This window comes from Simochromis diagramma, unplaced genomic scaffold, assembly GCF_900408965.1.
Source record: "Simochromis diagramma unplaced genomic scaffold, fSimDia1.1 OVJJ01000596.1, whole genome shotgun sequence".
Lineage (NCBI taxonomy): Eukaryota > Metazoa > Chordata > Actinopteri > Cichliformes > Cichlidae > Simochromis > Simochromis diagramma.
In genome coordinates, this window is record NW_024387245.1 from 15,996,659 (window position 1) to 16,021,550 (window position 24,892).

Below are 24,892 nucleotides of genomic sequence, written 5' to 3' on the forward strand. Positions count from 1 at the left end.
CTCTTTCAGCATGTTGCTCACTGGTATGATGACTCTATACCCACTGGGTGATTAGCAGTGATCCGCTGTCACTAACACAGACTGCACAGTAGGGACACCTCAGTGTGCTCAGAGTAGAGGGCGAGTACAGAGGTGTCAAACATATGGTTTGCAGCCCAAAAAAGGCCCAACAAAGTGTCCAGAGCAGCCCACTATATAGCTTTGCAGAGTGAAAAATTGCAGAACATTTATTGATAATTACAGATTTTGAATTAAAGTACACACATATTCTTACATTAATATATTAATATGAATAAAATATTGTGTTTTTTGTTCTCCAAAACACTACGGTTTAAGGTTTTTTGGCTTTGTAAATCCACTATAGCTAAAGCATTAAATGAGACATTTTGAAAATGTGCTCATTTTTCTCAAGACATCAACATGTGTTTGTACAGTAAAGAAGGGGAATTTTGAGTATAATTTGGGGTTGGATCAGGAAGGGCATCTGGTGTAAAAATCTGCCCAATGAAACATGCTGAGCTGCCCACTGGGGTGAGCCCGTGTGAAGAAGGGGGCAGCTGAAAGTAGCTCATTATGCAACTGTTTTAGCGGCTCAGCCCACTTGAGATCAAGTGGAGCTGTTTGTATGAACTGTAAATCAAAATGAGTTTGACACCCCTAGGTTAGAGCTTACAGTTGCCACATCTGTGGACAGGTATGCAAACACATCAGCATAAACATGTCACTTTGGATTTTGATCAACAAGATATTACAAGACATTACTCATTATCTCATTAACCCTGTAATCTCTCTTTTTTCTTTTACATACTATGTCAAGTCTTTCACACTATTTTTTCACATTGTAATAAAACTACTTACAGTAGGTAGACACTATGTCAGGGGTCACCAATCCCAGTCCACGAGGGCCGGTGTCCCTGCAGGTTTTAGATGTGTCCTTGATCCATCGCAGCTGATTTAAATGGAGAAATTACCTCCTCAACATGTCTTGAAGTTCTCCAGAGGCCTGGTAATGAACTAATCATGTGATCCAGGTGTGTTGACCCAGGGTGAGATCTAAAACCTGCAGGGACACCGGCCCTCGTGGACTGGGATTGGGGACCCCTGCACTATTGCACTATGTTATTGTAGTGAGTGCTTGGACAGCCAAACATTTGTGTTTAAATTGCTCCATGCCTTTCTTTGTACTGTAGGAACATGGTCACAAATATAGTTTGGTCAGATTGAGTAGGGTGTATGGAATACACAGATATATTTTCTTATATTATGTTCAGTGTATTTGATTTGTGCTGTCTTTTGTGAAAGCCTACTCTAATTCTCAGGTCCATCAATCTCCATCCATCCATTGTATGTGTGTGTATGTATGCCAACCTGACAAAGGAGGGAAATGATATCAAAGAGATTTCTATCCCCAGTGGTCCTGCAAAAGTGTGCAGGAGATTAGCTTTTAGTGTTGGGTGCGGCTTGCTCTGGAGACATTGCAGTGGAAGAAAGACATTTATGAGGATGAATACGTGTGGAACATTTTGAATAAACTGTCTAGGCTAGGAGGTGGTCAGGGCGCTGAACAGCTTTTGGCCACTGCTCTTGTGACGTGATTTTTGTCAGCTTAGATGCATATTGCAAACATTCAGCTGACACGTGCGGGCTCGTACGTGTTGGACTCTCTACATCCTGCAGTGAGGAACATATGTCAGCTACTGTGACCGGTTGCTGACAGCAGGGCTGACAATGATGCAGCATGTTGCACTCTGTGTATATACTGACATGTGTGCACATAAAATTGAGCGCACATCGCTGCATTTGTGTGTCTACATTACATTTGTGTGTGTGTGTGTGTGTGTGTGTGTGTGTGTGTGTATCAACCTGAGGATCCAGATTATTAGGATTTCACATGCATCCACATACATGTGAACTGTGCATATTTATCTTGTGCCTGTCAGGACGCTTGTGTGTCTTAGTATGTGTCACCTCCAGAGCCCTCTACAGAACTGATTCCTGACATTGGTAATTTGATAGTCAGTCTGTCAACGTCGCGTTGGAGGCGGGAGAAGCTGCCCCCCACCCCTCTTCTCATCTATCTCTCCCTCCCAGGCCACAGCCATGATACTCTGACATGTAACATCCAACTGTGCCTTCAGACAACTGAGTCATAAAGCAGTGACTGCACAGTGACTGTTGAGTTTGGTGGTTTTGTTCATATATATATTATATATCCTTTGCTCTAAATACCATTAATGCCAGTCACTTCTGTCATAACATGTCATTATGACTCAGGATTGAAGAGAATATTGGATAACAATAATTTCCATCTTTATGTTAAGATATTGTAAAATTGTTAAAGTTTTTCATGTCTCACTTGTCAGTTGTTCTGCCATTCCTCTTAGTTTCCAGACTTGCTTGTGGCGCACTGAGGCTCACATACAGATATTTATGAATAGATGAAGGTGAGTGTTTTCTAGCAGCTCAGTTAAAGCAGCATTTCCGTGCTGCTTCACAGTTCAAGAGTTTCACATATGTTTACAGAAGTATGCCTGAATAATCCTTTTATTATATTTTGCCCTGCACTTGATTTAAAATACTGACACCCAATTTAGAGAGCATCTAATGCGGATAAACACTAAACTTTGCATTCATTGAGGTTTATGTGTGTACTGGAATATATACACACATGTGAGTCCATGAATCAGTGTAAATAAAATAAACTGAATACACTGAGATGGTCACAAAAAACATACCTTTTACTTTTTACTGCAATTTTGCTAGTTTTATTAATAAAACCATCTAAGGTTTATAAGCGAGGTAGGGTACGGATAAGACATCTGTGCTCCTGTGAAAATGCGAAAATGCTGTCATACAATAAAATACTTATAAAAAAGTTCAAGGGCTGTGGCAGCAACCTCGGCCTTTGCCTAAGATAACCTCAAAATGAGCAAATGACAGATGGATCAGGGAGGTTGGAGTGATAAACTAACAACTCTGAGACTAAAAGTATTTTAGGTGCACAGTTCTGTGGTGCTATATACATATTTAAGAATAAATAAGGATTTTATGCTCGTATTAAATATTGCACAGTAATGATGATCAAAATGTAGTGGGCAGAGGATAGACTGATATCAACTGATGCACAAGTAGATAGATGGACCATACATGGGTAGACAGACAAACAGATACAGCTGTACTTAATGTAATTGATGTAATTCTCAGATTTTTTAGTTTAACCAGTGCATCAGTGAGGTGTAACGATTATACAAATCCACCTTCTTTTCTTTGTCAGTGACTCACTGACACTCACTGACACTGCATCCCATAAGCACCAGAGGTGCTGCTCTGTATGTGACCGTGACCTCTGATTTCTCTATTTCTGAGAAAATTCACAGTGGTGATTCATCAATGACCCTAAAATGGATATGTTTCTTTAACTCGTGACTATTTTCTTACACTCTTCTTTCCTTCTTTCTTTCCTGCTTCAATTCTCCTCAATCTCATTTCTTGTCTACAAGACACAGCATATTTATTTCTATTTTGACATTTTTTAACTTTGCTATTGAAGCTCAGAATTTGTAAGAGTCTGGGAGTATCATCTAATATGCTGTGTGATCTCTAATGTCGCCAGTGTCCATGGTTCTCATTTTTCCTCCTTCATGCTCCTCGCTACCATTTCTCTATATCCCTTTTTTTCCTTCACTTATTCATTCTGCCATGACTATTTTATATCCTTTATACCATCGTTTATCAGAGGCACAATCCTCGTTTTTGTACCATGTGTACTTTCTTTCCTCCTCCTCCTTCCTGTCATTTGTAACTTCTCCTCCCTTTGCCGACTGCTTCCTCCTGTCATCGTGATTGCATATTGCCCTTACGGGAGTCACTGGTCGTCTGCAGCTGAGTGCTTTGCATTAGTTATGTGCACATGATTTTCAGACATAATGGCTCCCAGCTTCTCTGTGTCCCCCCCCTCCCCCCCTTTTCCTCATAGTTTTTACTTTTCCCTTTTCAAGTTCATGTGTGTTGTCAGTTTTGGCTGTGGGAAAGCTGGCCTCACATTTGATTCTACAAAGCTTTGGTATACAGAAGATTTTGTGGTTTGCTCAGTAACTGTGAAGCACCCTGGTCCATCACCGCCCGACCACTGTACTTGGGATATATGTTTAATTGTTTTGTGGAGCAGAATTTGTTTGGAAGACTGATTGATCGGATGTTTTCTAATTATTAGTTGACAACCTGCAGCTAATATTTAGCTTAGTTTAAAATAAAGACTTGTGCTAAGATAAAATAAATGGTAAATGGACTGCTACAGGTACTTTGACTGAGTGCTTTCATGCTACAAGATAAACCCTTTTGGACCTTAAGTACATGCATTTCATTTTTACTATATACTGCAAGGAGTAACTTAATATTCATGGAGAGATAAGAGAGTGACAGAGAGAGTGTTCTTTTCACTTAAATCTCTGCAAGAAGGAAAACAGGTGCATGTCCCAAGATATCAAACTTTTATTTAAATGAGTGATTTAGATGTTCAAGGTAGTGGCACTAGCGAAGCAAATTAAACAGAGCAGCAATTAAGCAGCAATAAGCTCAGCATGGGCTTCTGTGTGAGGGAGTACTGAGTTAAAGGCACACTGCTTCCTTGTGTCAGATTTAAGATTGGTCACTTGAGGTAATCAAAAACAGCTGTAATCAACTTCTAAATCATGCTGTGCTTATTTTAAAGCATCAGCCTCTCAAAGCTTGGCAGTCGCAGATTGCTTTGCACTGAGGAAAGTTAATGTCAATTTGGCCAATTAGATGTGAGTAGAAATACAAGAATGTCTAAACATTCAAAGTTATATTTTTTCCCCATTTATTTAGTGGTCTGTTTTCTAATTTAGTAATGTTGGTTCTGTGGATATCAAGCTTATATATAAAACATACATTATTCAGTCTTAACAATTATAAAGGCTCAAATCATATATATAAGCTTTTCATTAGCGGTCCTGTCAACAAAAGTCTTGTTCCTATGGTGGTTAAGCCATTTCTCTTCATTTCAATGATATTTTATCTATATGGCACCAAATGACAACAACCGTTGCCTCAAGGTGCTGTTTTTAAACAGTTTCTATGACTCTGTATTTTCTGTGTGCCAGTAAAATACATTTTCAGATTCAGTTTTGCTGGCAGAGAACTTGGAACTTGACTTTGATACTGGTGGGGAGCCCAGAATGCCAGTGATGACGTCAGGAAGAGACTCTGAGGGACAGCTGTACCCAGCATGCTTTGCTCCTAGCATTTCTGCAGTCCTCATAAATATTGAAAGGTTATGAAAAGAGAGAGAGAGAGGAGGCACATTGATGGTGGGGATAGTCTTCACAAAGCTGAGAGAGCCTGGGATGGGGAGAGAGAGGTTAAAGGAGCGATGACAAGAAATGAGTGGAAATGACGGATAGCTGAGCAAATGAAGAAGTGCTTGTGAATTCAGGAGTTCGGGGCCGCCTTGCCATGTCACTTTATTGTCTCTTTCTGTCTGTCTTCTTTTCTGTGCTGTAGGCAGAAATGCCTAATGGGGTAGTCAAATGAAAGCAGAAATCATCCAGTGGCAGGTAGAAATGCAAATTAAAAGGGAAAAAAAATCACTAGTACGTCTGTCACCTGAACAGATCTTTCTTGAAATGTCCAGTAAAACACAGTACAGCAGCTGAATTCTTGCAGTGTGCACATGCAACACAGCCACGCAAAGGATTATTCTCAAGAGGTAGTAGATTATGAATATAGAGTGCAGACTGAAATGAAGAACAATAAATTATTTAACTTAGAAGACGTGGTAACAGTGTTTCTTCTTTATTTTAGTGCATTTTTGCCTTTATTTGATGATAGTAGAAGAGCTATAGAGACACGTTTTCTGTGCTGGTAGCTCCAATGTTGTTATACATGTCCTTGCAAAATAATAAAATGTATTTTATTGTTTGTTTCTTTGTAATGAATTCGTGATATAAAAAAAAAAAATCTGTATTTTGATGTTTTCTAATATGTTCATTTGTTCATTCTATTCATTTTGTATTTGTGTCAAAATTAGAGGAATGGACCAGAACCTTGCTGATACAAAAAGCCCCCTGTCACAACGGATCCTCTAGATCCCCTCAATGTATGAGTCAAAGGTCAAGGTTTTTCTTTCATTTCTGTATGGCTGTATCCCTTATTAGCATTTTCACAAATGTAAGCAGGTTGCATAAGGTTGAAATATTAATCATTCCCTGGACAAAAAATGTCTGTGTATAGTTTATAAACCATAAGCCATCTTTGCCACATTTTCTTTCTCCTTGTCTGTGCTTTTGTGTTGTGTGCATTTATATGCTAGCCCCACTACCTACATGCGCTACATGCACATGTGATGTGCATGCATTTAGACATCAAGATAGATATATAAAAAAATAAGAAGAAGCATGCTTTGATTGTAATGGGCTGCAGAAGCAGTGGCCTGACAGAAGCTATAAATATTTCAGAAGCTCTGTTTTAGCACAGAGATAGAGAAGACAACAGGAATATCCTGGTTTTGATGTGGCTCTTCATTTTGGAGGAAGGAAGAATTTGGTGCACAGCTAAAATTATTAATCTCAACAAACCGTTTAATCATTTATTCAGTCGTTAACTGCTGTCTTCATTTTTAAAGATACATGTCAGCTAAGCTTCAGATGAGCATATGAACATGGAGCTGTGCAGTTGTGGTTGTGGAGCTGTTTGCTCAAGTTGATGGAGGTCAGTCCTTAACTGGAGCTATTTTATTTTTTTCTGTTTCCTTACTTTCTGTCATATATGTAATGTTACAATTCAGCATATTCATATATTAAACATGTCCAAAGTTTGAATTATGAGGTCAGTAGGGAGGCCATAAAGAGGGAAATAACACAAAATACAGACACTAAGAACTGAGAGACTGCACCATTAGCACAGTATATATAGCACAGTTATAAATAAAAATGATTTTGAATTGTCAATAATTCAAAGCTCCTAATAGATTTCAAGAAAAAAAATATGCGTCTGGAAATGAAAAGGATGGGTCCGCTTTAGATTTGTTAATCATCACCACAAAATGTGAAATGAACTTAGCAATGTGCTAACAACATGACTTTAGTAGGTACAGTCAGTAAATGGTAAATGGGCTGATTCTTATATAGTGCACTTTATACAATGTGTCATTCACTTAGTTATGTTCATTCACACTAGCACTTTTTTCTACACCCAAGTGCTTTCTGTCTAACGTTAACATGCATTCCTATTCCAGTGAACACAACTGAGAGCTACTTGGGGTTCAGTATCTTGCCCGAGGATACTTTGGCAGGCAGAGAGAAGGCAGCCAAAAATCATCTACTTCCTACTTCCTGAACTACAGCCACCTCCCAATACTAGTGTTCCCACTATTCTTGCCAGTCTCTTATTTTGCAGTCATTACTGTGAATAGCATGAACCTTTCTCAATCTTTCTTAATTCTGAAGTCTCAGTCTTTGTGCTTTTACCTACATTTAGATCCAGGATGAATCACTTTCATGCTCGCATTCATTGTATTAGTGTTCAGATCAAAGCCTATATGTTGCACGACACCATCTCATACTCTGAAACTCTCCATCCATCAGTAATAGATCAGCTCCCACACCGTAGAGCCTGCAGGACTCAATCGATTTTTAATTCTCGGGGCTGTGACTTCATCTTGCCAACCATAAGCACACGCTTGAAGTGATGTCCATTTTCCTTGGCGAAATGTTAAATTATGGCAGCCTAATTATGAGTTAATGCTTTCAATATCATTAGCATGTTAAATTGTTTACATGTTAAGCATTTTATCTAGATACTTCTTAGCTGATGTAAAATCTTTTGGAGTGACATAAAGACTACAAATATAGCAGCTTTAAGATGATGGATAGCATCTGTATCTACTTACCTGACAAATACAACTTAACTAAATAACTAAATACAACTTTCATGCATTTATTTTAAAATCCATCTTATTTTTGTGTTTTAGCCCGTCTCACTTGTATGTCACAAAATAACAATTAACAAATTGAAATTTTTATTCAAATATATTCCAGTTTATTTGATTTAATATTGACATAATATGAGATGAGAGGATAATTTATGTATCTGTTCTTATTTACACAGATGTAGATGTCATGAGTCTGTAAAGCAATAGAAAATATATCTTCAGATTAGACTTTTTTAATGTGATTATTCCAATCATTGCTTTTATGAGCTTGTGCATATTCTCGTGAAAATATTTTATGCTATCAGACCTACAGGGACTTGAAAACTGTGGAAACATGGAAAATAAGAAACTGTGCCAGTAATAATATAAATGATAAGTTAGGTGACCTGTTTTATGTACCTGTACTGTGCAGCATACCTCTCACCAGTGATACTGCCATGTGTGGGGGTTTCTTTCTGTTAGGATGGATTGGCTCAGCCTTAGTGTGAGGAGCTTGGACATCTGCTGCTCCTTTGTGTCAAAAGGAGCCAGTTGAGATGCTTATTGCATCTTATTAGGATACCTCCTGGCCACTGTCCTTTGGAGGTTTTCTGGGCATGTCCAACTTGGAAACCTGCTGGATAGATTACACATCTCCTCCAGCCTAGGGATGCTTTGAGATCCATCAGGAGGGACTTGAACGCTTTGCTGGCGAGACAGATGTTTAGAGTTCCCAGCTTGGTGTGTTGCTGTCACGACTCAACTTTGGATAAGCAGAAGCTAATGCCCTGATAGATACATCTGTTTATGGTATTTGCAGTATGTTGTACTCATGACTGTGAGATGCACTTGACAGCTGGAATCTGCAGGGCTTGATCTGTTTTTGTCCTGCTGTCAGTGCATGAAAACCATGTGTAACCATACCTTTGTGTGTTAATCTACCCTCAGTCGTGTCTCTGTGGTTTTTTATATTTCTTTTCTGTTCCTATTTTATGTGTGTGTAAGTTTGCCTGGGAATCTGTCTTCTGTGGTAGAAGTGGGTCTTTGTTTAAACCCAAGAGGATTCATTACTGTGATCTATCTCCCTCCCTGTTGGTGCTAACACTAACATACTGTGGCGTCTGTGCAGCTATTTTTAGTTTTGGTTTGTGTGTTTGAAGGTAATTTGTCTTGGTATGCTTTTTTTATCATTATATGAATGAACGTCTTGTTCGTGCTCACTATTATTCCATCTACAACAGATATTTGTGTCCAGTATTTATCACAATAGACCCCAAATATGCTGCTTAAGATCATCCATGATTGGTTTTGAATATTTTTCTTGATTATTGAGCTTCTACACCTACCCTCCTAACTGTTATATGCCTTTGTATCTTTCCATCTTAATTTTTATCTCTCCATATTTGCACATAAATTAGGGCTTGTTGTATTATGTTTAAATTATGTTGTCTTGCTCTTATTAAAGGACCATAGTTTTACATTTTTGTTCTTATTTGATTTTGTTTTCAATTTTGTCTAGGTTCAGTTACTTTCCAGAACAGATTTGCTAGCTTCAGTTTAGTTCTTTACTGTTTGAGAAAGTTTTGTTTAGGTTACAGTGATATAGTGGCTTTTATACGGTGGCCCTGCAACTGGTCCGTCGGGTTATTGTCTCCCCAGAAACACTTCCCTTGTGCTTTTGGAAATCTGTTTTTTCCTATTTCCGTTGTCATTTTTCCTATTTCCGTTGTGTTTTGTGTGCTTTTGCCGTGTTTTTCTTATTGCTGGTGTTTTCTTAGGTTGCAGTCCGTTTGGCCTCTCAGGGCCACTGTACTTTTCAGCCTGTAAAGACAAAGTGATTGAAGTGCAGAACTTCAGTTTTAATTTTTAAGGTGTCTAATGTAAGTGGTCAACTGACATGGTAAATGGACTGATTCTTATATAGCACTTTTCTACTCTCCTGGAGTACTCAAAGCACTCTATACAACATGCCACATTCACCCAATTACACCCATTCACACAAGCACTGTCTTCTAAGTTTCTTAGTGCTGCCTAACTACTCAAGTATGAATTCATACACATTCATACTCCGATGGACGCATCGGAGAGCAGTGTGGGGTTAGTATCTTAGTATCGAACTGCTATCGAACCACTAACTTCACAACATCTAACCAAGTCAAGAACACTTTCAAGGAGGTAGATACTTCATTATCAAGATCTACATTTAAGAAATACCATCAAAAATTGAAATACCAGAAAGTACAAACCATTGGTTATGCTCAAGAATAAGAAGACCAGATTAGACTTTACAAGAAAACATCTAAAAGAACCTGCTCAGTCCTGGAAAAATGTCTTTGGATAGATGAAAGCCAAATTAGCTTTACTAGAATGATGGGAAAAGAAGGGTATGAACTAGGAAAGGGATGCCTCATGATCCAAAGCAGATCACATTATCTGACTAACAGGATGAAGGCAATGCCATGGCATGAGCATGTAAGGCAGCCCGGTGAACCGGGTTGCTAGTGGTTATTGGTGATGTGAATCCTGAAAGGTAACAGGATGAATTCTGAAGTGTATGGGCCTATACTCTGAGACGAATGCTGCGAAATGGATCACAAAGAGCTTCAAAGTGCAAATAAATAGTAATACAAAGCATAAATGCAACTCAAGAGGTTTTCAAGGCAAAGAAAACATATTTTTCAATAACAAAGTCAGTGACCTGATCTCAACCCAACAGAACATGTCGTTCAGTTTCTGCAGGCAAAACTGAAACCAGAAAGATCCACAAACAAGCAGCAACTGAAGATGAAGGCTTAGCAGGGCGTCTCAAGGTTTGGAAAAACAGCATTTGAATGTCCATTTGGAGTTCTAGTCTTCAGGCAGGCACTGACTGCAAAGGATTTTCATACAAATACAAAAAAATATTATTAAAAAAAAATGTTAGTTTGTCCAATTAATTTTGCACATCTAAAAATAGCTGTAATTCCTGAGGACTTAATGCAGTAATTTCATCAAATTACGGTCAAATTACTGCTGAAAGTCTGAAATTCAATCCCAAATGCTTAAGTTTCTAAAAAAAATATGTATCTAACACATCCATGCACATGCAAAAGTTCCAGTGTGGAGGAGACGAGATGCATGTTTAACTGTTGGAAGAAGTCTCAACTTTAAGTGACACAAGAACTCATTTCAAAATTAGATGTGACAGGCGCTGTCACTACGATAAGTACAGACATCCAGTGTTCTGCCAGTGACTAATGTCAAATACCCACAGCACAGAAAGTCAACAAAACGCTTCCAGTACAGACTTTGTGATATTTAGAGTTTCATGATCTATATCGTCCCTCTCAAAATCACCTGGGGAAAAGCTAAATGTTAGAATTGTGCACTTGATACTGTAAAACTTTATTTGGCATTAACACCGCTGTCTCAGAACATTAAATTAGTCACATAGATGTCAAACTAAGACCAGCAACAGCTTATTTAGCAGATTATATTTTTCTCTCCCCATGCTTCATGACTCATTGCCATACGTGTCTTAACATTTCTCATCTTGTAGGAAATGAGGTGTTACTCATGCAGTTCCTGTCCCTTCTAATAGACTATTCCTGCATATTTGCATTAGTGTGTATGCATATATTTATCTTGCATGGGTGCCTTTTTGCTTTCATTTCCATGTGTGTGAAGTCATGGGACTTTTGCTTCAGTTTTCTCTGCCTCTGTATTTTCTTTCTGAAGTCTTTGCTTTCATAGCTTTTGTCATGCAAAATTTGGCTACAGTACTTTTTTGGGAGCGTAGGTTGATGAAAGTAGGTTTGATGTGATGGCAAGATTTTGTGTGTTTAAGAACCCTGACAGAAGAGCTTTTCACACGTTGCATCCTACCAAGAACTTTGCTCAGCATTGACCTCTGTATCAGGTCCTGTTTTGGCTTCTGAGAGGTTAGCCAAACCCTGGGGAGTAAATAAGAAAGTTGTATTCAAAGTACACTTGTTTCTTTCATACTTTGTATGTGTTTGTCCATCAGTTGTAGTGGGATTCCTTGAGGTTTTGCAAAGATCATCTTTCTGCCTCCCCTAAGTCACCAGTTAGTATTTCAGGTGAAGATATTAAAATTTCAGCATATCAGCGCCCGAGGAATATTGTAGTATTTAAGTTCATTCAAGATTCCGATTTTAAGACAAACTAATTGGATTTATTGTTTTGTAGTATATTGTGCAATGACTGTGTGTTATTGTGCCTTTTGTAATGAATTTAAAACTGCCATCAAATGCCTGCACATACTTGTCGTAGACTTGCGACATGCATAGACAGTGGAGTGGGAGATACAGGCTCCTATTTGATCATTTTTCTAGAATATTTGTGATTATTATATTTCTAATGACAGATAAAAAAAAAAATACTCAATGTTTTATTAATTTTTGCAGCTTGCAGGCAGCAGCATTTATAAGTATAAAAGTAAATAAAGCATTTGCAATCCTCCTTTTCGAGGGGTGGACCTTGAGGCTTCATAATATCACTTGGTGATGTCACAGTGGCTACATTCTTACTTTAAACTGTGAGCTTTAAAAACAATGAAAATGTATATTTTAGAAAATAATTAGTCGCATAACTATTTGTTTTTATATATAAATTAGTAAAAAATTGTGTATTTTATGACCTCCAAAAATTGAAGGAAGAAGAAGCCTCCCACAAATGATTGTTTCCTCCTGACAAACTTATCTCCAGATGTTTAGCTTGATAAAGCTGAAAACTAAGAGGTGAACAAGCAAACTTACTGTAAGAGACAGTTTTCTGACGTTAATATTTCTTGACCTTGACAATACAAATTATGTCTGAAATATAAGTCTGAAATCGCCTGCATAGCATCAAATTATATTCATTTACTGGGTGATAATTAGCTTACTACATATCACACTACATATCACTACATTCAAACTTGAATATATGGAATTGAACCTTGAATATATTGAATGAACCTGAAACAGTGACGTTTGTCAGTAACTGCAAACTTTTAAGCAGTAGTGCAGCTATCACTATGCCTCTTCTTAAATACATCATGGAGTTCAGCACCTTTTTAACTGTCACTTCTACTGTGTCTACTTCTACATCTACTGTTTATCTAGAAGGATGTGCAGGATAAAGTGTGAAATTAAAAAAGCTAACAAAACAATAACAAAGAAGAATAACTGGCACTAGTAAATGTGTTGCAGAGCAACAGCAACACAAACAGCATAAAACACAATGGGGAACACATGAATATGGGGAAAATACTGTAGAATGTGAGGAGGGAAGCAGAAGCGAAGTGGTGCAGAATGGGTTTCTGGATTTTTCATTTTCAGCTAAATGTGGTCAGCTCATGCCTCATGTTGTGGCTGGGTCTATTCACCTGACCAACACTCATTAACAAAATAATTTGCCACATGAAAAATGCACATAGAAAATGGCTTCATTTAACAATGGCACAGACTCATTGGGAAGAAGAGAGGGGATGCAGGTGTAGACTGTGATCAGTAATATTATGACACCAAGATAAATGAGGCAAAGGACCGAGATCTGAAATGGCTTTTGGTTGTAGAATAAATCATAGCGTAATATACGCATGATAAATAAATTTAGCTGAACACCAGCAGGGTTCAGGACCACATTTTTTTTGTGATGAGTCTTTGCTAGAACCCATTTAATCGTGACAGCAATTGTGTAAAATAATGTGACAAGAGACCTTGATCAGCTTGATAAGCAGGTACTATGAGGTTATAAAACTGGAGGATTATACACCAGTTTTGGTGTATAATTTGCGACCGTGGTTCAGGTGGTTGAAAAGTTCATCTTTAACCGGAAGGTTGCCGGTTCGATACCCCAGCTCTCTCTGTCCTGGTCGTTGTGTCTTTGGGCAAGACACTTCACCTACCACCTACTGGTGTTGGCCAGAGGGGCCGATGGCGCGATATGGCAGCCTCGCTTCTGTCAGTCTGCCCCAGGGCAGCTGTGGCTACAACTGTAGTTTGCCTGCATCAGTGTGTGAATGTGAGAGTGAATGAATAGTGGAACTGTAAAGCGCTTTGGATGTCTAGGAAAGCGCGATATAAATGCAATCCATTATTATTATTTTTATTATTAATAACAGCCACGCCTTTTCAAACTTGATGCAGGTTAACCGCCGTCCCCTGTTCTCACAGGATATTTGCATTGATCAGATATTATCTATGCTGGCACAGTAAAATAATCAAGATTTAAATAGCTGGGCCCTATACTGCTGCTTGAAAAGCTGAACTTCTCCCTGAAGACATGTAAAGGAAAAACAGCAAAGCTACAGAACCAAAATTCAGCATGCATAAATTGCCTCACAAGCTTCACAAGCTGCAGTATGGAGTTGAAAAGAGCAACTGTAATTGTTTGTATTAGAAAAAAAACTCATCTGGAAAAACAGGTTACCACATTCTGTAAAGACAGAGTAATTATCATGTACTGTTTAAAATATCTTCTCTGCTCACTTGCCAGTTCCTAAAGATAGAATTTTCATAAGAGACTCTCCATAATGTGACAGACACCTACAATGTACACAGTACCAGCACACTGGATTGTTAAGTAGGAAGGCTCCTGTCACTGATAGTGAGTCTTTGAGGTCCTGTCTCTCATCTCTGCTGTGCACAACTGCTGTCTAGCTCTTATGTTCAAAGTAAAGAGACCAGATGCTGAATAGATAATACAATATTATCCTTCAAATACGCACGCAGGAAGATAAGAGTAACAGGTAACATGTATGATATTTATAGTATCGTCAAATGTATTTACACAAATCACATACCAGTTAAACAATAGATTGGTGCCAAGATAGATGCCTGTGCTGACTTCAGGAAAGGGCACTTAGAGTAACATGAACAAATCGAGCTCCTCTAAGAGTTGATGTCTTTCCTCCTTGGTATTATGTTAAAACGCACCTGAATGCTCCAGACCTGCAAACTGACACAACATCTGCTTTTTTTACCCACTTATTTGCTGATGATCAGTCAATGAAGCGCATTCAATTAGCAGCACCTGGCTGCCACATTCCCTCTTAATTCTTATGGAAGCAGTCAAGGTGTACCTTTTCACAGGACTGCATGGAATCCTGTAAAAGTGTTATTTTTCACATGAGCTGTGAGGAGAGAAGAAAAGATGACTCAGTAACTTGAAAAGGGCAAGCATATCTTTAAGCAGTTCAGCCTAATTAAAGTACTTGGGAATAACAGCTCAAACTGGTGGTGACAAGGGTGGAGAGAGGGTCAAGAGTGCAGTACACTGCATAACATTTCTCTTTCACAGCGTTGAATCATTTCATTGTGCAGGTCAGTTGTATTACATTATTTGCTGATAAATGAAATCGGGGTGGGCGTACAAACACTGACACACAATGAGATACAAACCACAGGAGCTTTCCTGTCTGAGATCAGACAGGCAGACAGCGGAGCTTGTGATGAAGCGTGCTATGAATGCCAGCCCAATGCAGAGTGTGGGCGAAACACGAATGGAAGGAGTCTGACATTTTAAGCCTCTTACAGAGGGCAGAGAAGCAGTGAATGTGCAGTAGTATCATATCCCTGCATATTGCCCTGTGTCTTGCCTTGAAGGGTAGTTATGTTATTATAATGGATTAAGATGTGTAACCTGACTGAGGCTCTTAGTGTAACTACAACTTGATAGCAAGGATAATGTTGGAGGAACAGTTAATATTGAAGGATCTTTGCATATTGTTGCTCTTTTTACAATTTCACAAATAAGCAATTTTGTCATCAGTCATCGCTGTTATGTGAAAGTTTTTAAATGCACAGAAACACAGTGATTTGTATTCACCTGCGTGCTCGCTTCCTCCTCTCCTCCACCTTCTGCAGGCCGATGCAGCCACCAGCTTTCTGCGCGCAGCTCGTTCAGGGAACCTGGACAAGGCGCTCGATCACATCAAGAATGGAATCGACATCAACACAGCTAATCAAGTAAGACAGTTTCAGTCAATTCACTGGAACAGCCATCACAAATCTGCTTACGTTTGTGCCTGTGTGTGTGTGTTTAAGAAAAAATGGCAGCCACTGGCTTCTATAAACAAAAAAGGCAAAACAGGGCTCATATCAAAATCTGTTACAACATTTAAATAAGAATTGTGGTACAAAAATGGTTACATTGCAGCATTACTCTATTTGGTTTTGCTTTTTGAAATGTAAAGAAATTAAAAATTAGCCAGAAATACATAATGGCTCAACTTATCTTGGTGACCGCACCGTATATAAATATATAAATGTATAAATATACCAACACAAGTGATTTGATTGGAAGAAAAACAAAATAAAATAAACATCTGAAAACTGGGCCTAAAGAAACAAAAACAAGAAAGGGTGCTGGGCCAGTCATGCAATGGGCTGTAGGACCCAGAACTTTCCTTACTAAACTAATGAAGTAAGAAGGCTAAAATAACAAGTAAAGCCACAAAAAACAGACTACTAGCTCATCCGCTACTCCACGTGGTGTACCTAGGTGAAAATGAGGAACAGAGGAGACAGGGGAGCAGGAAAGAGAAAAGGAGGCAAGAGAAAGCAAATAAAAGAGGAGGGTGTATAACAAGGTCTCAGTGCCAAGCCTTTTTCTCAGTGAGATCTTCCCTAGATCAGTCATCATGCATTCTGGAAAAATGGACAACCTATAGCAATCTATTATCGGTACAAGTGAATTAGCTTTGACTGATCTAATAATCATACCTTTCTTTTTCCAAATCCACCATGGAGTTAGTATTGGAGTAATAAACATTTCAGTGCACTGTTAAAAGTGAAAGAGTACCACTGAACAAGAGCACATAATAGGAGCAGACCAAGCTTTATTGTTTGGTCTCTTAATGTTTCTCAGGAGAAATTTCTACCAGTGCAGTAAAGAAATTTGTGACACTTAGTGTGCCCTTGCACATCTCTTGCCCTCCTGTTCATTTATTACTTGCTCTAGGGCAGCATGCTGGGAACAAGTTTTGTCTGCTTGTACTGTTTCCTTTAATCACTTCTTGCAAGATACCTTTTATAAAATATCACACCATTATACTATTTTTGGGATAAATGGGACCTGTAATTACACCATTGAGCCAAACCTTTAGGAAGATCCATCTTTGATATGATAAAACCCTGATAACTCATTTAAAAAAAAATATTTAAACCATCATTAAAGTATTCTCAGCAAGATTATGGATAAAAGTAGAATATATACACATGAGTGAATGGTGAAGTTTTTACACCAGGGCAAATCCTACTAGTAAAATATACTCACTAACTACTGTCGCAGGTATGCTATGCTGGTAGTAGGTTGGACTCCCTTTTGCCTGCAGAACCTTAAATATTCATGTTAGAGATTCAAAACATTGCTGGAAAGATTCCTCAGAGCCTTTAGTCCATATTGACATGATGAGCATCACGTAGTTTTGAGCTTTCTGAGACTGTGAGTTATCATGCTGGATGCAGCCATCACAAGACGGTCATAAGGGGACAGACATGATCAGTATTAATACTCAGGAAGGCTGTGGTATATAATCATTCCTAAGTTATTTCTTATGAAGCCCAAAGCGTGATAAGAAAATATCCTTAACGCCATCACACCACTGAAAAACGGGACAGATCGCTTTTTTTACGCTGTTTACTCCAAATTCTGACCCTGCCATCTGAATATCTCAGCAGAAAATGAAACTCATCAGACCAGCCAATGTTTTTCCAATATTCTTGCACGTGCCTGTGCACGGTAGCTAACAAGAGTGGCACTGAGTGTGGTCTTTTGCCACTATACCCCATCTGCTTCAAAGTTTGATGTGTTGTAACTTCATACATGGTTCTCAGCATACACTGGCTGTAATGAGGGGCTATTTGAGTTGCTGTTGCCATCTTATAAAGTCAAAGCATACTATCCATTCTCCCCTTACCTTTGACATCAACAACTGGATTTTCTCTTTTTCTGATCATTTTCTGCAAACCCTAAAGTTGGTTGTGTGGGAAAGTCCCAATAGATCATGTGTCTTGGTAGCTTTTCAGTCATCCAGCTAATGTTGAGTGCTTTCACGTGTCATCCAAGAGGTTTCTTCAGTTCTAAACTACGGATAAAGAGTCCGAGGTATGCAACCCCCCTTGAAAATGGTGTCGAAGGTCATTGGCCCACTATTAACCTCGTAAGTTGTCACATGACGCAAGCTGTGAAAAAAAGCATCGAACATTAGCATCGCAGGGGCCAAGGTCTGAAACCTCTGCAAGACATTTTGAGCTACTAAGGTCACCTGAGGAACGCAGGATGGGTTGAAAGGCAGTGAATCAGCAGTTTCTGTAATACTTAAATCAGCCAGTCTGGCACCAACAACCATGCAACATTCAAAGTCACTTCAGTTAATTTTCTTCCCGATTCTGAGCCTCTGAACTTCAACAGGTCATCTTGACCATGTCTAAATGCACTGAGCTACTGCCTTGTGATTCGCTGATTTTATATTTACATTAACGAGCAGTTGAACAGGCATACTTAATCAAGTAGCCAGTGAGTATATGTACTCAAATCTGTACTGTAAGTACTTTGCCTTGATGATTAATGTTTCATATACAGGATGACTAGCTTAAAGAATTAAATTATAAATAAAAATGGAAAGATTTATGTAATTTCCCTACAACATATATAGTACTGTAGCTCTTTAGCACTAAATTGTAGGAAAAAAAAAGGTTTTCCCTTGCTAAGAATATCAGGATTACAAAACAAGCTAAATAGATAATTGCATTTTATTTTCATTCTATTTTGCCATTAAACAAACTGCATAGATTTTTGTCATTAGAGGAATACTTAATGCCATACCATTATTTCAGTGTTATCAGTAGAGTGCTATTTTGCAAAATCAGCAAAGGATTTAAATATAAACCAAAAAGAAAATTAACTATTCATGACTCCTAGACCCCCCTGGGTTTCCTTCATTTTGTAAAGTAGGGTATATTAATATTTAAGTACAGTTGTGGTCAAAAGTTTACATATGCTCATCATGGTCATGAATGCCATGATAATTTGGGATTTTTAATGATTTTGTTGAACTGTTCTTTTTCCGGGGTGGAATGACTACATAACAAATCTTTAATGACTAGAAAATACGAATTGGGTGCACAAGGTTGAATTTTGGGGCGGGTGGTTATAATCCACACACAGTCAGATATATATAAATATACACCCCAAGTAATATTTGGTTACATTTCCCACTTTAGATAGCCATCAACAAGCTTCTGGCATAAGCCTGGCTGGATATTTGACCACTCTACTTGGAAGATGGGGTTGGTGGGGTTAATTTACAGTTGGGGAAATAATTATTTGAACCCCTGCTAAATTTGTAAGTTTGATCAATTACAAAGAAATGAACAGTGTCTAATTTTATGGTAGTTTTGTTTTACTGGAGAGAGAAAATGCCAACCAAAAATCCAGGAAAAAAAACATATTACATAAAAGTTTGTTTAGGCTGGCTGTAGCATGGGAGGATTTTTAGTGAATGACGAATGCTTTTATACATGGATAAAACACCGCTACTGAAATGTAAGTCATTTTTGACAGTTAATGTTTACTCTCAGTATGTGATGCACTACTGATGGAAGTAATGCAATTCAATTGTATTTTATATAGCACCAAATCACAACAACAGCTGCCTCAAGGTGCTTTATGTAAGGTAAAGACCATAATACAAAAGAGACAGAAAAAACCCAACAATTATAAGACCCCCTATGGTCAAGCGCTTTGGCGACAGTGGGAAGGAAAAACTCACTTTTACCAGGAAGATACCTCAAACAGAACCAGCCTTAGGGACTGGTGGCCATCTGTCGTGACCATTTGGGGTGAGGGAAGGAAGAGTAACACACAAATAAAATAACCGTGGATGTGCAGTGGATTTCACTAATCACTGTGGGTCACACTTCAAAATGAGAATTGCATCAGTACATATTACACATTACATTACACAGAGTTTGTAATTGCAGAGACAACTCCATTCATTTTGTGGCATGTCATTTTCAAGCAGGAAGCTCAGAAAGCCCTTTGGTTTGCTTTGGTTTGGTAGTGTGGGGCATTTAATAAACTCAGATTTATTTCACAGGCCTGGATTGGAAGAGTTAAGTAAAAAAAAGTAAAAGAAAAGTTAGATGTCTTTGATTATGATGGTTTCCTGGTACCATATTGCCTAGAATTCTGCCATAAAATTGGCCCTATACAATGGCATCACTTTTTTCCCTTTATATTCTTTAAAAACAAAAAATATGTCAATAAAAAATGCATACTCAGGCCAGTGTGAAATTGTCAGTCTTCAGTATTTAGAAGATTTGCATTTAATTGTTATTGGCTGGTTAGCTTGCAGGTGCGGTAGAGGAGCACTTGGTGATTTCATGGGCAGAAATCTCTTTGCAGACCTACAGCCACACCAGAGAGCAGGATTTGACCTGGAAGCCTTGGTTGCTCAGTAGTTACTATTGTTAATAGAATCTAAAAAAATTGGATTTAATACCCACAATTCTGATCATTTTTAAGTTATTAAATATTGTTTTTATCTTATGTTTATTTGTTTACTGTTACATTGATGTCTTTTTGCTCATGATGAAAGCAAGGGCAGACATGGTATATTTATATATGATATATATTATATGTGATTCTGCAGCAATGATCTGGCCTTGCTACAGAAATACAGACTGTTCTTGGTTTACCTGTACCTACCTAACTAATTTCCATAGCTGTTCCATTATTAGTGTTTTGATGAAAAAAGAAAAGAAATCTCACCCTGTAGCTGCTTCAATCACATCTACACACAGCAGACATTCACACATTACAGTGTGTGTAATTGCCTTTGATACAAAGTGTGTTTCCCATCAGAGCGCATGCTCGCAGAGATGCTCTGTTACCCATTTGAATTGAGTGACACTGCAGTATGATCAGAAGTCTGAGAGTTTGTGGATCACTGAGACTCCTGGTGGCCAGATTGTTTACTACAGGCAGACTGCATCTTCTACAAACATCAGTAATTCACTGTGCAACTAAGCTGCCACAAAAAAGACAGATAATCACAAAGAGAGACAAACCATGCTGAGATAAAACAGCTGTCTCATCAGAAAGTTCATTTTTTCAGAACTGAGCCCTCGTGCTGTCACAGTGGGTTTATCCGTTATTTTTAGAGACACTCTAACTAGACAAGTGATGTTCTGCACAGCTAGAGAAAATGAGCATATGTTGCTACACTCACAGGGGTATAGGAGTGAAGAATACCATTTCTATCCTCTCCTCTTGTGGCTTCCTAATTACCTGTCAATGAAGTGGGTGGAGTTAGAACCGATGGAGCTTTGGAGTCTGATTATGTTCACCAGCAAGTCCTACACATTATACTCAAACCACAGCATGGATAGCATATTGTTTCCTTTTCTCAAAGGTCATAAAATGCTTTCATGTCTAAGCTTTACTATTATAGCTTTGGTGGGAGTTGTTTGTGTAACTAAATCTCTCCGTTTCCTCCTTAAGAATGGTCTTAACGGGTTACACCTCGCCTCTAAAGAAGGCCACGTCAAAATGGTCTTGGAATTACTCCATTCTGGCATTGAGCTGGAAGCAACTACAAAGGTACATTTTTTTTCTGTTCTCTCTGTTTCTATGTTTCCAACTTGAAGTGAGTGAACTGTGGTAACTGCCACATTTTCCCAAAACTTGTCTTATTTTACTATTTTAACTCAGGGTTTGTTTAGTTGAGTTGAGTTGTAAATACTGGGACCAATGGAAAACTACACTTACAATACAGATACACAACATTTTTTTATGTAATACTTTTGTATTTAAACACAGTATAAATAGACAGTTTAAGTGTTTCTCATTTATACCAAAGGTATTTATTGATAAACAACTAAAGAAACTAAAACAAAGTTTTCCTGCTTTTAGTCGGGATAGCTTTTTTAATCTTATACACACTACACAGACTAGATTTCACTGTTGAGTTCTCAGTGTAGCGATCTAGGCCATTAGGCTGTAATAATTGCCCTCTCACTCACTTTAATTTTCTTTTCTCGCCTTCTCTGTGGTTTTTTTATGTGACCTCAAGAAAGGGAACACTGCTCTCCATATCGCAGCGCTGGCAGGGCAGGAGAAGGTGGTGGCTGAGCTCGTCAACTATGGTGCCAATGTTAATGCCCAGTCACATGTGAGTCGCCCCAAGCTGCGTAGAAGGGTTGAACGTATGAGCCAAGTGTGTCGAGTGTGTATGTGCATTTGCGCGTGTTTTGTTCCTGTTGAATATGTGTCACAGCAGCTGATAAATCATTTCTCTGCATATTTATATATAGTATCTGTACTCATAAACATGTGTGCGTCTGTGTCCTCGGGAAGATAAGCATAAAGGTAAAGGTAGGATGCTTTTAAAAACTGATACAATTTTTTATTTTTGCAATTTTTATTCATCATTAACCTTTTAAAAAAGTGCAGTACAAAATTTTCTGACGCCTCTTTGCTTTAAAGACAGAACCAATTCTGCTGGATGCAGTTAATAATTAATAGGCAGGATTGTTTGGGGCATTTTGGACAAGTTACCAAACTTTAGCTGTATCAGTGTCCTCTGTCCATTCATGTAATCTAAGGCTAACTGCATAATGTTTGGATTAGGCCTCTATGAAAATATGGGTGCTTTGAAAATAGTTATTCATGACTCAGGCTTTACCTTTGGATTGTTGTGCATAACTGCTCTAACTTTTGCATAGTAGTATACATGTGTATGCATATGTGTGTTTGTTTTCTGACATCACCACTTATAGTATAGGTGGATGCCCATGTCTTGTGTGTTTTTTCTACAAAATGTATTTATGTCCCAACAGAAAGGGTTCAGTCCTCTCTACATGGCAGCACAGGAGAACCATTTAGAAGTGGTCAAATTTCTGCTTGAAAATGGTGCCAATCAAAGTCTCCCAACTGAGGTATGTGTCTTTCAACAGCCTTTTTATTGTTGGGTGTTTCCTGACAAACCACACTGATGATGGGTCTTTACTATAAGAAACTGTAGGATGTGTAAAGTAGTCAACAATTGTGCCAATGCGAGAAGGTTTACCAAATGGAAATTTCCTTAATTAACAACAACAAAACTTTAATTGTCAACAAACATTGCGGGATCATGTAAATACAATTAACAATAGAAAATAAATAGGAACATATTTAGTGTTTTTAATTGATAGAACAAACAGAAATTGTCGGGCAAGAGGATATAACATCTAATTCTGGAACTGCTCAAACAATTTGAAATCACATTGTCTCTAACATGCTAACATCTAACATCTCCCTTTATTATGCCTGCTCTCATTCCATTTTGTTTTGGCCTACCTTTTCTGTCACCTATCAATGTACATACTTGAATCGGTGTGTTGCACAGTTTTCATTGTAAGAGTCCTACAAAAAAAATAGTTGCAGTCTATTTTTAGTGACAAAAAAGTGGTTCGTCCTTTAATTAACCTCCTCTTCGTCTTCTCTCCTCTCTGTTTCTCTTCTGCTCATTGTCCCCTCCCTCAGGATGGCTTCACTCCCCTTGCAGTGGCCCTACAGCAGGGCCACGAAAACGTAGTGGCACTGCTCATCAACTATGGCACCAAGGGCAAGGTCCGCCTCCCTGCCCTGCACATTGCTGCAAGAAACGATGACACGCGCACTGCTGCAGTTCTCCTGCAGAACGACCCCAACCCCGATGTTCTTAGCAAGGTATGCATTCACTGAGTATGGGCAAACTAAACTGTCAATAAGTCAGTCAAAAAGAAAAGATGTTGCATGAGCACAAAAATGCAGCTGATAAGGAAGTTCTTTCAATTAATTATACACATTTAAGGAAAATTCTGTAATCTCCTTCCTTCTTTTATCTGTAAACCTTTCACATTGTCCTTATTTAGTAAATATTTTTAAACCGTTGCTTGCTAATGCCCATTGTGTGTCTGTCTCTCTCTTTCTCTTTAGACTGGTTTCACACCTCTGCATATTGCAGCTCACTATGAAAATATGAGTGTAGCCCAGCTGCTGCTGAACAGAGGAGCGAATGTAAACTTTACCCCCAAGGTCAGTTTAATATTATAAAACAGAACGATTTGCTTTTCTACATATATATCTACATGCAGAAGCTTTTAATATAAATATAGCTGGGATATAAATTATACTATAAGCATAAAATTGACTTGATTTATTGACTTTGATTGTTTAGAATGGCATCACACCCCTTCATATAGCTTCTAGGAGGGGCAACGTAATGATGGTCAGACTATTGCTGGACAGAGGAGCACAGATTGATGCCAAAACTAAGGTACTAAGCTGCAATTTAACATCTTCTACATTTCCCAGCCTGATTTTGGAGTTTGTTAGTCTGCACTTCATGGTGTTTATCTAATTTGCTTCACTTCTCTCTTTGTAGGATGAGCTGACTCCTCTCCACTGTGCAGCTAGGAATGGTCATGTTCGCATTATTGAGATCCTGCTAGAACACGGTGCTCCCATCCAGGCTAAAACCAAGGTAGGTGGATTTTGTGAAATATTGCACTATGGCTGATCTATGGAGGTATGCTCTGTGGAAAAGAGGACTGAAAGTCGTTAGAAGCAAGACGAACTACAAGCTGCAAGAACCAGAGGTGGTGAAGTTAGATGAGTTCTAATACCTGGAGTCCATCCAAACCATCCAAAGTAACAGACAGTGAACAAGAGATGTGAAGAACAGAGTGCAAACAGGGTGGACAGAAGAATAGCAGCAAGAGTGAAAGGGAAGGTTTTAAAGTTGTGAGACCAGCCATGGTGTTTGTTTGGAGAAAAGGGTAAGTGACAAAAAGACTGGAGGCAGATACGGAGGTGGCAGAGTTGAAGATGCTTAGATTTTCATTGTCCATAACAAAAGTTTGTCTATTAGAGTGACAGCTCAGGTTCAACAGTTTGGAGACACAGTTAGAGAGGCAAGCCTGAGGTGATTTGGGCATGTGAAGAGGAGGT

The 24,892-nt window shown here is 38.5% G+C and overlaps 1 protein-coding gene across 6 annotated transcripts in view; it reads left to right on the forward strand.

Moving 5' to 3' along the window:
* The window catches only part of ank1b (ankyrin 1, erythrocytic b), a 76,156-nt gene that overhangs the window by 16,441 nt on the left and 34,823 nt on the right, over positions 1-24,892 (forward strand). For all 6 annotated transcript variants that reach the window (XM_040000046.1, XM_040000042.1, XM_040000044.1 and 3 more), the window contains exons 2-9: positions 15,781-15,882; positions 21,422-21,520; positions 21,993-22,091; positions 22,759-22,857; positions 23,444-23,629; positions 23,879-23,977; positions 24,120-24,218; positions 24,327-24,425. In XM_040000046.1, the coding sequence (XP_039855980.1) occupies positions 15,781-15,882; positions 21,422-21,520; positions 21,993-22,091; positions 22,759-22,857; positions 23,444-23,629; positions 23,879-23,977; positions 24,120-24,218; positions 24,327-24,425 (882 nt within the window). The remainder of the gene's footprint in view (positions 1-15,780; positions 15,883-21,421; positions 21,521-21,992; positions 22,092-22,758; positions 22,858-23,443; positions 23,630-23,878; positions 23,978-24,119; positions 24,219-24,326; positions 24,426-24,892) is intronic.